The sequence below is a fragment of the Artibeus jamaicensis genome, unplaced genomic scaffold (assembly GCF_021234435.1).
Source record: "Artibeus jamaicensis isolate MK-2021 breed Jamaican fruit bat unplaced genomic scaffold, CSHL_Jam_final contig_391, whole genome shotgun sequence".
NCBI classification, from domain to species: domain Eukaryota; kingdom Metazoa; phylum Chordata; class Mammalia; order Chiroptera; family Phyllostomidae; genus Artibeus; species Artibeus jamaicensis.
The window spans coordinates 3,849,659-3,863,805 of NW_026521814.1; the positions used below are offsets into that span (position 1 = coordinate 3,849,659).

General features: G+C 36.1%; 1 protein-coding gene across 8 annotated transcripts in view; it reads right to left on the bottom strand.

The window, feature by feature from the left end:
* Positions 1-14,147, bottom strand: part of COBLL1 (cordon-bleu WH2 repeat protein like 1) — a 159,865-nt gene that overhangs the window by 115,649 nt on the left and 30,069 nt on the right. For 2 of the 8 annotated variants that reach the window (XM_053665176.1, XM_053665173.1), the window contains exon 1: positions 3,880-4,171. The exons of 2 other annotated variants lie outside the window; for them this stretch is intronic. In XM_053665176.1, coding sequence (XP_053521151.1) covers positions 3,880-4,031 — 152 coding nt within the window. In that variant the 5' untranslated portion in view covers positions 4,032-4,171. Of the gene's footprint in view, positions 1-3,879; positions 4,173-13,003; positions 13,186-14,147 lie in introns of those variants that run through there. 4 more of the 8 variants (XM_053665171.1, XM_053665170.1, XM_053665175.1 and 1 more) reach the window with 3 other exon arrangements.

Sequence of the window (14,147 nt, forward strand, 5' to 3'; positions counted from 1 at the left end):
CAGCCAGAACTGAAGGCAGCCCAAAACTTGGAAGCAGACAGTGGATGTAAGAGAGAGCAGAGCATAAGGAGAAGCCCCCCACAGCTCAAGGTTAAGGAGCAGGAAGGAGTCTCTTAGTCCACAGAAAGAAGAAAAGGCCTTTTTCTATTTCCTTTTGCCAAAACCAAAAGTATTGTTACATATAGTAATGAACAGTTTTAAAATAACACAAAAATGAACTAAAAATACAAAACGTATGTAGGATTTGAATTCTGAAACCCACATGACACTGAGAAAAGAAATGAAAGTAGATCGAACTTATAGAGAGGCTTACACAATGTTCATGGATTAAAGGACTTAACACAGCAAAGAGGTCAATTCTCAAATTGATCTGTACACTTAACAAAACTCCAGTCAAAACCCAGTGGGATTTTGTAGATATTGACAAGCTGATTCGAGAATATATAATAAGGCAAAGGAACAAGAACATAAAACAATTTTGAACAAGAACAAGCTGGAGAACTGCTCTTTGATTTCAAGACTTATTATAAAGCTACAGTAATGAAGAGAGTGTGGTACTGACCGATGGATAGATATTTAGATCAATGGAACACGGAGAGTCCCGAAATACAGCCTCACAGACGTAAAAAACGTATTTTTTAACAAAGGTTCAAAATGAACAGAGAAATGATAGTCTTTTCAACACATGATGTTGGAATAATTGAACATGTGTATGCTGAAAAAAAAGAGAGAAACCTAGACCTGAACTTTATAACTTTAACAATGTATTATCTCAAAATTAATAATAGAACTCAATACAGATGTAAAGCTTGAATCCTTTTTCTTTTTTAAAAAAACCTGTAGGATAATATCTTCATGATCCGGGGTTGAGTAATAACATCTTGGATAAGATACCAAAAAATAATCCATAAAAATTATAAATTAAAGCTTACTAGAATCAAAAACTTTTACTCTATAAAATATAGTTAAGAGAATAAAAGGATAAGCCACACTCTGGGAGAAAATATCTGCAAATTACATTAGCTAAAGCTCTTATATATAGAATATATAAGTAACTATGAATATTCAACAAGAAAACAAACAACCCAATTTAAATACCAGCAAAGGACTTAGACAGTTCCCCAGATGGAACCTACACACAGCAAATCACATGAGAAGCTCCTTCACATCTGGCAACACAAGAAAAATGTAGATTAAAAACAAAATGAGGTATCACTAGATGCATATTAGAATGGCTAAAATAAATATGGACAACAACACTAAGTAGAGGTGACAATGAAGAGCAAATAAAACTCCCAGGCACTGGTGGGACAGGAAATGGTGCAGCCACTCTGGAAAATCATTTGAAAACTTCTTATAACATTAAACATATACTTATCATATGATTCACCAATCACTTTCCTACACACAAGAGAAATGAAAGCTTCATGTTTACACAAAAACCTGTATGTGAATGTTCTATTCATAACAACTCAAAACGGGAAAGAAGCCAAATAGCATTCAGTGAATGAAGAGACAAACTACAGTGCATCCTGGACTGCACTAATCAATAAAAAGGAACTACTAGTATGTATCAAAGTTGGCTGAATCTCAAAGGCATTATGCTAAGTGAAAGAAGGTGGTCTCAGGAGAATGATTCCATTTTTATGACATTCTTAAAAAGCCAAACTATAGTGACAGAGAACAGATCAGTAGTCACAAGGTGATAGTGATGAGGGAGGGAGTAACTACCATGAAAGAGCAAAAGGGAATTTTTTGGAGGGATGAAGCTAACTGCTCTATATCCTGATGACAGTACAGTGTTCATAACCTGTGCAAGGGGCAAAATTGCTGGAACTATGTACCCAAAAAAGCCCGTTTTACATATGTTGATCAACATTTTTAATAGAATGCCCTTACTGGTAGCCAGACAGTGACAGTGCATTTGCTCCCGCCTCCATTCTACTTTAAAGTGAAAATATCCATGACAGAAGAAGACAACTGCACACTAGATAACACACTTATTTCCATTCTCTGTGAACATGCTACCTCCTCCTCGCAGAAGGATGAGCACCAAAGACTGACGGGAGATGGGGTTACGGTCCAAAGTCCCAGAGACACAGCTAGTCCCTTGACTAATGTGTTATTTCTTGAGCATTCAAAAGAAAAAAAAAAGAAATAATGTATTTTCCTGATTCTTTATAGCTACACATGAAGTAAATATGAAAATTTATTTTAGCTGAGTACCTAGAAAAACACAGTTTAGCAACTAAATTAAAAATTTGCTAAACAAAAAGATGTAAAATGTTTATCACCTTTCATATTTGTCATTTACAGTCAAATCTCACGTTGATCTACGCGGCAGATTAACATTCATCAATAAATGCTAATAACAAAACAAAAAGTGTATTTGTGGGGAAATGAAAGCTAAAAATCTGCAAAACAACACAAAAGACTTATATTTTTGTAGACTTCACAACATTTGGCATAGTACCTGGCACCTGGGAAGCATTCATCATAAATCCATAAGGTATTATACAGCAGTGTTAAATAGGAATATTCCAATGTAAGGCCCACAGATCAAATATGCACCTCTATTAAAGGCCAGGTATAACAATTCATACATGCAAATACATGCATGCACCTGCCCGCAATGAAATTTGTGGCAGAGGATGCTTCTAATGTGGAAAAACTGAGTTCACTTGGCCCAGTACAGCAGGAAAAAGCAAGGGACGGGGGTGACTGAAGTCGGGGGAGGCTGTGTACCCAGCTTCCATTGCATCATTCCCCAGACAGTGTTGGCTTACTTTCCCAGTAAGGCTCATTGGACGATGCCATGGAGGAAGTCAGAGCATGAATTATGTTGAGGGATGCAGGCTCTAAGAAATTTGCAACAAATTAAAGTAGAATTCTGAGATAAGTTTATTTTAATTCCAACAGATTTTATTCTTTCAAATTCGAGCAATTTGATACATAACTTTTTAAAAGCTTAACAATTATCTGAGAAACATTTAATTAGATTTACTACCAATGAGTTGGGAATAACATTTTTAAATCACAGCCAAACTTAAGTGGGGTGGGAAGAAGGAGGGGAAAGGAAAGAGGGAGGCAAGCAGAAATGAATGATTAAGGGAAGACATGACTAAAGTTGTCCAGAATCAAATAATCAGGCTGTATAACAGTGCTAAATGGTCCTTTCTTTACTGAAGAACAGAATTTGCCACTTCAACCAAGGGGTAAAGTTACAATATAGAGTTTTAATTCAATTTTTATGACAAATATTTCCTTAAATACATGAAAAATATTTTTCACTATCTATTGCCTTAGGGATCTTATCATAGATTATAAACTTGGTCATAGAATAATGACCAAAATTTGGGGAAGAAATTAGAAAGTGGCATTTATTTAAATACTTGACATTAAGTAAGTTAGCATATATTATAATTTCCCTGCCTTTCAATATATGTATTACTAGTACTTATTAGTCAATATATGTTGTTGTCTTTAAAAAGCAATAAAGCAATCATAAATTTAAATACAAAGTTTGGCAAACAAAACTGGCACTATTTAAAATCCTTCATCTAATACATTTTGGGATACACAGACTTCTAATTATATAACTTCTATCAATTCACAATGTATAGGGCCTTTTCCCCATATAATTTTCATTTTAAATCATGGTTTTAATAAATTTATCTAATCATTAGTTTTCAGTGCACACACTAGGACAGTCATGGTGGTAAGTCCTAGAGACACTTGCTTAAGTTTGTCACAACAGAAACAAGCAAACGGCAGTAGTCTAGGCCAAGTGACCGGACAATGCGCTACATAAGGACACCGCCCCCCACACCTGGGTTAGAGATAGAAAGGTATTTTGGAAAAAATAACAGTGCAACATACCCATATAATGAAAAGATAACCTTGTGAAGAAAGAGATGGAAGTCCTCCAGGCGCAGGTAAAGCAGAGTCAGGGACGGGAGGAATGAAAGCTGGAGAGGATGCAGGGTCCCTCCCAGCTGTCTTACAGGGCGGAAGTTGGCCCTTGGCATCATAGGAAAAAAAAATAGAAAGGAAGTGTTTTAAGCAAGAAAGTGACAGAATCAGAGTTGCATTTAAGAGTTGCTTTCCCTGGCTGAAAGGGAGAACTGATGGGAGGAAAGCTAGACCAGAGGCAGGAAAACCAGGTGGAGTGAAAAAGATCAGCAATCTCCAGACTTATTTGATCACAGAACTCTCTATCAGTGAAAAAGAGAACACTTCCTGAATCAGCTATTCACAGGCCTTCACTTTTTACAAGTGAAATTGAAAAGTATGACAAAATGAAACAAATGTTTTGTTTTACTTATTAATGGTATATTATTAGTAAGTGAGTGTAAATCTTTATTTCACATAGCCTGATAACTAATTTTTAGGGGTCAATTCTTATTAAAGCTTATAACATGGCTGACAAAAAGCTTATACTAGGATTTAACTGTCCACTTCACTACTGCCTGGTGTGACTAAGTGTAAGTGAAATCTGATACGGGATATGGTTAGAGAAAGGAATATGTTCCTGCCCTTCAGAGAAAAATGCCTGACTTTGTGACATCTGCTTTACCTTCTCTGACTTTATATTATGTACTTAACTTTCTTGTCCTCAGTTCAGTTTTCTAAGATACAGTGTAACTAACTTCAACTAGTAAAGATTAGTCATACTTAAGTATTTTAACAATCTTTTATAATAAAAATACATTGGGATTTTTTAAAGTTTGAAATTTTGTGTTAAATATAGAGCACAAAATACACAGTATTTTATAGTGTTTTCAATATCACTGCATTTGAAACAGACCATCACTAAGTAAAGTGAAATTGTTTCAACCAGAAATAACTGGTTTGTTGTCTCACTCATGGTCTTAAAAAGTAAGAACAATGTTTCTTTTTATAGCTAAACAATGTGGTACTTTCTACAACATTCACTAAATAGTCTCAATGTAATTCAGAAAACAGCATTACACCACACTCACAATTCTATAATCATCAGACTATGCCATCCTCTAAAAATACCAGTACATTAAAGAGCTCGATTATTTCCATTCTTGTAAAACAGTATTTTGTTGACTTGGAGGATAAATTCTATCATTTCAATAGGATATAAATAAAATTTATACTTGATGAATTTTAAGAAAACAATTAGCCTTCAGCAGTCCATTCCCCCATTTCTACAGAAGTCACAAAGCTAAAAGATAAATGTACCTTATGCATTTTAACATTCTGGTAAGTATGTTTAGTTTCATTCATATAAGCCATTTTGGGAATAAAAACCAAGTACAAAGAAAATAAGTATGTACTATGAAATAACAAATCTGATGATGAGTTATTTATACATTATATAATAAACTTTTCCTACCCAGCAAAATCCTTGTTTCTGAGAAGGTCATGCTGGAGTCCCTACTCTTCATCTGTAAGATCGGAATGGAAGATGAATATAAAAAGCATATTGTGTTCTAAAATTCTAGAATTAATTCCCTATACTAAGTGTAAAATAGCTCCAAATTAATGAAATGGTCTTTCAAAAATTAATAGTCAGGTTTCGGAGTATTACAAAACCCAAAGACAACAATGACAAGATGATGTTTAATCTCTAAGTAACAGTTTTTATCAATTAGTAAATTTCAAATTTTTTGGCTCTCAAGAACATAATTAGTGACAAAACAAACTTGTAATTCATTTAGAGGTCTGTCATTTATTATCAATTTTAGGCAGAAATGTATTAATGAACCTATAACAGAAGAGGACACAGCATATTCTTACACTATTATATAACTGAACTTCACCATAATACACAAATATCATTTTGTCAAGTACCTGAAAAATAAATCTAATTACAGACTATAATATTCAGTCATTTTCATTACACCCAGAGTAAGCATCTTTTGAGGTGAGTTGCTCTGATCACGATATATAATTTTGTAAATGGAAGTACATTTATATACACTTTAGCTGAAAATTTCATATGACCAATATATATACATAACATGCACATTATATAACTAGAATCTTGTTTTTAAAGCTTTATACAATTCTAGTAATATTAAATTAGACTCTCTAGTACACAATTTTAACAAAAAAAAAATCACCTTTAAAATACCAAATAGTTCATTAAGTCATCTATCTTATTTTACTTTTAATGTTTTAAAAAAGTAAAATATTAAATTCATATTGCTATAGACATTTTTGTACGTATGAAGGAGAAAAATATAGGTGGGTAAAAAAAATATTATTTATTTTTATTGATCTTCACCTGAATCTTTGTCTTTTTATAATCTTTTATTTTTTAAGGATTTATTTATTTTTTTAGAGAACAGGGAAGGGAAGGAGAAAGGGAGAGAAACATCAATGTGCAGTTGCCCCTCACACACCCCCAGTGGGGACCTGGCCCGCAACCCAGGCATGTGCCCTGACTGAGAATTGAACCAGCAACCCCTTGGTTTGCAGGCCCACACTCAATCTGCTGAGCTACACCAGCCAGGGCTCATTTTATAATCTTAAGATTTTCATTACTTATACTTTTAATGAAAAGAAACATATCTCAGGATACTTGCCCGTAGAATATTTTCCTTCTAGAACTTGAGATATACTCAAGATTTTTTCCTTAGGAAGAGATTTGATTATTAGATTGGGGATGGGGGGGATGTTCTAAAATTACAAGTATGTCCTTATATGTCACAAATCAAAATCAAACAGTTGTCAGGAACCTACTTTTTTAAATAAGCTTTATTTATATAGTTGCAATGTATTAGAAAATAATCTAATGTTAATTATATAATGAAGCACATGCCATATAAAAGTTATATTAAAGTACTTTCATACTATTCCTCTGAAACAGGTATCATTATCATCCCCCCTCTCAGGTGAGAAAAATGAGGTTGCAGGGAATGTAAGCAACGTCCAGAGTCGCAAGTATGTAAGCCCAGAACCAGAATCTGTACTTGTCTGAGCACCAGGCCAATACTTTTGTTACCACATCAACCTCCTGCTAAGTCAAAACCTCTCTCGAAAAGTACTTAAAAAGAACCTCAAACAAGCAGACAAAAAGCCAGTGTCTGGCCCTAGCTCTGCTCCCAAAGATCTTTAAGTCTGTAAACTAATCACATGTACCTCAATCTACTTGCTCAAAAACATGTGCAGTAGAGAACATAATACCATATTTTACCAACTCTAATGCACACTTTTTTTTCACCTTTTTACAAGTGTGAAACCAGTGTGTCCTACTCTCAACAGCATCTTCCAGCTGCTGTCAGCCAGGCGACAGTCGTGAGGCCACCGTGCCCACCTGGGGTCCCAGGTGTCCCTGCTGCACATGTCACTACTGCCAAACAAGCGAAACCACTGGAGGCAAAGAAACAGCCAAACCTCGTGGAGAAGATGAAGATATTTTTTAAGCATGTTGTATTGATTATGCTATTACAGTCATCCCATTTTTTCTCCCCTTTATCCTCCTCCGCCCTGCACGCCCCCACCCTCCTGTAATCCTCCCCACCCCAGTTCACGTCCGTGAGTTGTCACATAAGTTCTTTGGCTTCCCCATTTCCCACACTATTCTTAACCTCCCCCTGTACCTACCAATTATGCTTTTCATTCCCTGTACCTTTTCCCCCATTCTCCCCGCTCCCACTCCCTCCTAGCAACCCTCCACGAGATCTCCATGTCTGTGATTCTGTTCCCGGTTTAGTTGTTTGCTTAGTTTGTTTTAGGTTCAGTTGTTCACACTTGTGAGTTGGTTGTCATTTTAGTGTTCATAGTTTTGATCCTCTTTTTCTTAGATAAGTCCCTTTAACATTTCATATAATAAGGGCTTGGTGATGATGAACTCCTTGAACTTGACCTCATCTGGGAAGCACTTTATCTGCCCTTCCATTCTAAATGATAGCTTTGCTGGATAGAGTAATCTTGAATGTGGGTCCTTGCCTTTCATGACTGAATACTTCTTTCCACCCCTTCTTATCTGCAAGGTCTCTTTTGAGAAGTCAGCTGATAGTCTTATGTGAACTCCTTTGTAGGTAACTCTCTCCTTTTCTCTTGCTGCTTTTAGAATTCTCTCCTTCTCTTTAATCTTGGGTAATATAATTACGATGTGCCTTGATGTTTCTTGGGTCCAATTTCTTTGGGATTCTCTGAGATTCCTGTACTTGCCTGTCTAGTTCCTTTGCCAGACTGGGGAAGTTTTCCTGCATTATTTGTTCAAATAAGTTTCCTTTTTTTTTTGCTCTTCCTCTTCTCCTCTGGAACCCTATGAATTGAATGTTGGAACATTTAAAGTTGTCCCAGAGGTTCCTAAACCTTACCTCATTTTTTTGAATTCTTGTTTCTTCCTTCTGTTCCAAATTGCCAATTTGAGTCCTGGTTTTCTTCTCTTCACTTTTGGTTTCCTGTATATTTTTCTTTATTTCACTCTGTATAGTCTTCACTTCTTCCTTTATTTTGCAACCATACTCACTAATTTCTGTGGGCACACTGATCACCAGTGTTTTGAACTCTGCATCTGAAGGTTGTCTGCTCCTTGTTGCTTAGTTCTTTTTCTGGAGCTTTGATCTGTTTTTTCATTTGGGCCATATTTCTTTGTCTTGATGTGCCCGTTGCATTGTAAGGGGCAGAGCCTGAGGGACTTGCCAGAGCAGGGCAACCCACTTCACTGCATTGTGGCGCTGTATGAGGAAGAGGGGCCAGAGAGGGGACAAGGGTGCTTGCTTGGTTTTCACCCTGTTTTCAGTAAGAAGATGAAGATATTTCAAAGCAACAGACAGCCAATAAGATCAATGGCTACATGTATCCAGCAAGACTAACATTAAGGCTGCCAGCACCAATTTGTCAGAAAGTGTCTACTTACTTTGAACAGAATCTGCTTAACTTTCAGTGGCATGTTACTCAATTGAGGAAAACACAAAGCACAGAGTTAGCCAAATAAGCAAATGGAGGCTAAAAGTTGTGTAACAAACATAGAAAACTTGAAGGAAAATCCCTGGAGCAATAGTAGAGCATATTCCCAGAAATGCGGTGTCATTTCCCACACTCCTGACCTCAGAGGACAAGACTGAATGAAATAACAGTCTCTGACAGCTCTAGTTTGAAAGGACAATGAAACTTTGACTATAATAGTAAACATTTTTAAATTATTTTCTTTATATGTTCCTTTCTGTGATTGCACAAGAACGATACAATGAAAATGTTTCAAATTAAAGTCTCTTTCAATTTCATTAAATGTAATATAAGGGTTAAAACACTGTGTATGGAATTGTTCTATATTTCAATTTCCAAGGTGGTTGTGTATGTTTGTCAAAACTTGCAGAACTAAATATTAAACTAGGTAAATTTAACCATATATAAATTACGTCTTAATTTTTTTTAAATGTTAAGAACAGTGTGCTAATTTAATTGTCAGCTTTTTTTTCTTTCAATGGTACACAATATAATGGAGAATCTAGTATCTGATAGCATCTTCGATTCAAGGATATACAATGTCTCTAAAGACTGAATCTGTCAGAAGCTACAATACACCACGTGGGACCAGTGTTCTACACTGGGTTAGACTTTCCATAACCAAGTGCAAGAAACATACCAGTTTCTCTCAGTTCTTGGCTCTATGACTACTGATTTTAATAAGGTATTCTGACTTCTAGAATCAAGGTTACATTTTTAAAAATTCCTATCTGAATGACATTTAGGACACAATCAACAAGATAAGTTTTAAAAACAGCACACCCAAAAAGTACATCCAGGTTTCTATCAACAAGGTAAAAACAAGAATAAATTGAGAACCAGAACAACAGTCTGCAAAAGTTCAGGGGAAAAGAAGTCTCATTTATATTCTCCAAGTCGAACTCCAGATTCACTCTAAATTTGTTATCTTCTATGGTAGCATTATTGTCAGACATCACAACTAGATAGGGGCATTTTGAGGCTTACTTTCACCAACATCCAGCATTACAAATAGCATTAAAAACATTTTAATTTCTGACACTCACTTTACATAAGAAACTAAATTAGTCAAGTGCAGAACATCTGAATGCCTTTCAACCATGAATGCATATTTTACAGACAAAATTTAAATCATATATATGACTTTCTTCATATCACTATTCTTCCAAAACACAACTTAATTCCATTTTTTAATCTCATCTTAAAAATAATTATTTATTTATTTATTTATTTTTGGAGAGAGAGGAAGGGAGGGATAAAGAGAGGGAGAGAAATATCAATGTGCGGGTTGCCTCTCACGTGCCCCCCCACGGGGTCCCTGGCCCGCAACCCAGGCATGTGCCCTGACTGAGAACAGAACCAGTGACCCTTTGGTTCATGGGCCGGTGCTCAATCCACTGAGCTACACCAGCCAAGGCTTAAGTAATTCCATTTTTTAAAAAACAAATTAACTGGCCTACTATATGTGCTAGCATTTGTCATCTACATAGAGAAGTAGGTAAGGTATTCTTCATCCCTCTTTCTCAAGTTTTATAAACTACTTAGTTTATGTCTATTAATTACATATTTATATTCTGGAGTAAAATATGAGATAAATTTCATTTAAACAGAAAGAATCTTCACAAAAAGGTGAACAAACATTTGATAATGCTGTAGCGGCAATGGCAGACAAGTAGTGGAGTAAACGCGAACAGGTCCGCCCTGCTGCTGCCACGGCCTCCCAAACCCCTCTCTCTGCCTGGATTTCTCCGGTTTGAAACAAGTATCTCAGTGCCCATCTCCGAGCTGTTACAAAACTAAAATACATGTTAATCTCTCAGTGCAATGCTGGGCTCAGACTAAGCACTTAATAATTGTTAGTTGGTTTTTACATTAAAAAGCAGGGTCCTGATCTATTCTAATGTAAAGTGAAACTCATAAAAAGAAATTCATTACTTAAGTATCATCATGCAGGTGCAAACCACTGTATACCAAGGTAGAGTCAGTCTTTTTGTATTTTCCCCATAAACATGGCATAATGGCAAATATGACAAATGAACCAAAGTTCATTTATGTAAACTCAAATAAATTAGAGCTTGATGATTCACCTCACCAAAGATTTCTCCATTGATTCCTTTAACTAGCAACTTCTTTCAGTACACGTTAAGACCAAAAATTAATTTTCAAATAAAAAACTTCTAGGTAACTTTTACAGAATTACATTTTAGAAAGTAATATATGCTTCTAATTATAATTTAATACTTCTAATAATGATATCAAATGGACTGGTGAACAAGGAAATGTTAAATTAATACAGTCTTACACATATTCACTGTAGTCGGTTGCTGCTATAAATCTAGTTTTTCAGCATAGCTAAACGCAGCACTATCCTAAAGAAATTCCGCTGTCATATGACATCATTTGATCAACAATAAAGATGTAGTCATGCACGTCTTCAAAAACTGGACAAACAACCGTGCACCTACCTTCAAAAGACCTCATGGAGGTAACCAAATATTACAAAATTATAAAGTCAAACTGGGCACTCAAGCTTACCAGTGAGGAAAGATTTTATGTACCATCTTGGTTGTTCAGTTCAGCTAAAGAGGCAGAACAGTATTGTTCCTATTATGTAACTGACTCTCATCCTCCAAATGGAACATCCAAGGTGCTGTTTCTCCTTGCCTGACTACAGAGCTGGTAGCCCTTTCAAGCACCAATGAGTTGTAAAAAATCATGAGCTAATTGTTAAATAAAAGCATTTCCATTCCTCCTAAAATAAAAAATGGGCAATAAAGTAGCAAACAAAACAGAACTTCCAATTTCCAGTCCAATGTTTACTCAGTAACATCACACCTGAACTTGCGGGGCTACTGGAACTCCTTACATTTTTTTTCAGGAGAACTGATAGTGGTCAACCTGACAACTACCGCACTGCCTTTTTTATATGATCATATGATTGTTTGGAGATATTTTATGGAAAAGTGAAAGAGGAAGAGGAAAGAGCACTAAGATTGTAAGGTCCCACTAGAGTGCACTTTACACACCCATGCAAAATGTGCCTTAACCCCCATTCTATGAGGAAGAAAACAGAGGCTCCCAGAGGTTAAGTGACTTGTCCAAGGTCACCCAATAAACAGTTGGAGCATTTTGATTCAGACCCAAGTCTGTGTGGCAAAGTCAGAACAGGCAGGCAAATTGCTATTTTTAAAGAAGTTTTAGAAAACTAATCTCTAAAGTCTTTCACATGATATATACTGAAGTCGTATATATTTTAAATGGATGGGTCACAGTAGAAAGGTGTGATCGTGGAGAAGTTGTTTCATTGTCTCAGGTTTTGTGAGGTTTTTTTTTCCTATCTGATAAGGACAAGAAGTAATTCTTACATGAGGCTGTTATAAAGACAAAATGCTCTCATATGTTTAACACACTTAGCTTAAAACCTAGAGTCTAATAAGGTCTTAACAAATGTTGGTCAGATTTGTATCATTACCCTGTTGTCATATGTAACGTTAAAAGGTCTCTGAAGGAGTCACTGGTCCATTTCATCCTCTGTCCTAATAGAGATTCTGAAATATAGTAAATGCTCCACAAATGCTCATTCATTACATGGCATCTAACAATTTATCTTGATGTAAAAGAAGGTATCCCTTCTGCTGATCTTTATTTTTCCCATAAAGTTGCCTCAAATCAAATTTTCAGAGCACAAAAGATCCTTCACAGGAAGTCTTTTTTGGTTAAAGAGAAAGGAGATAAAAAAAATCTCAGAACTTCCATACATTATGTAAAGAAAAACTAGGCAGACAGGCACACAAAAATTATGTCAGTTCACAGCTTTCCTTCACTTGACAGTAAATCGCCTGCACGTCTCAAACCCTGTATAAACTCGCACTGTCCTTGAAATCGCCTGCTACCTTCAACCAGCCCTCTGCATTCCCAGTCCTCTGACCACCAACAGAGAGGAGGAGCCAGAATCAATTAACTGTATCCATCCACTGACTGACTATACATGCCACACATGTCTTTAAACCAATATTTACATTCTCACTTCTTTCTCTTATTTATAATAAAATTTGACAGGTTAACTTACCCTGTTGACATCTTAAACATCTATAAGCCGATAAACACTAGTTTGGAGAAGGGCACATACTGATTTCACTTTCTCTGTTGTGAGCTGATTTGGAGGATGAACTTGACTTCCTTTCTGTAGCAGGAAGGTGGGGTCAAAACTGCATACTTTCCAAATGCTCACGCAAAGCAGAAAACACCATGAAAAAGAATGTGGGCTTTGGACTCAGACAGACCTGACCTGAAAACCTGGTTCTATCTCTTAATCTCAGTTAAAAAAAAAAAAAAAAAAAAAGACAGAAAGAAAAAATGCATGAGCCTCAGTGTTTCCTCCTGCATAAAAATGAGTAAAACATGGACCCCAGGGGCCTCTTGAGAGGATTAGGTGAGAAAGTGTATGAGAACGGACTGTCAGAGGATTTGCTACTAATAATATTAAGAAATGGTAAGAATTATGATCTATTTTCAAGTAATTTTCAAACAAAGCCTTACTAACCAGTCTAAGTAGTTACAGGTCTGTGGTGAGTGCTCCCACTCCCAAAGCATTCCTTTTCACACAGCCTCCAGCCTTCACCAGGATTCACCCAGATGACTCACATGTGCATGAAGAAAAAAAAAAGAGAAAGACAGAGCGAGAAGAACATAGGCAACTATTTGAAAAACGCAAATTCCTCCTCTGCACCTCTCTGAAAAAAGTAAAGTTTGTTACACCATCAAAATCCTAATATGGACAAAGTAAATATTGAAAACCCGTTGAACAAATTACGTCAGCAAGGGCTCCTGTGGATAAAGTGATGAATAAATCTCGCTCTTAAGAAGCTAACAACTTAGTGAGGTAACAAGCTTATTAAAAACAAAAACAAAAATAGAAGCCCAACAGTAAATGCATGCTTCCTCAGAGTTAGAGGCAAAGTACCATGAGAGCAAAAGGGAAGAAATATATCTGGCTCAAGGATTTAGAAAAGGTTCAAGGAGAAAGTGGAATTTGGAACGGAGCCTTGAAAAATGTGTGGATTCCTCTGGGCAGTGAGTTGGGTCAGTAGAATTCCACACTGAAGAAACACTAGTCAGAAGCAAGGACGTTGAAATTCTTCAGTATTCAGGAGATGCCACAGTCTGTCTGCCAGGACTAAAAAAAAAAAACTATGTAGAAAGAGATGGTGGGA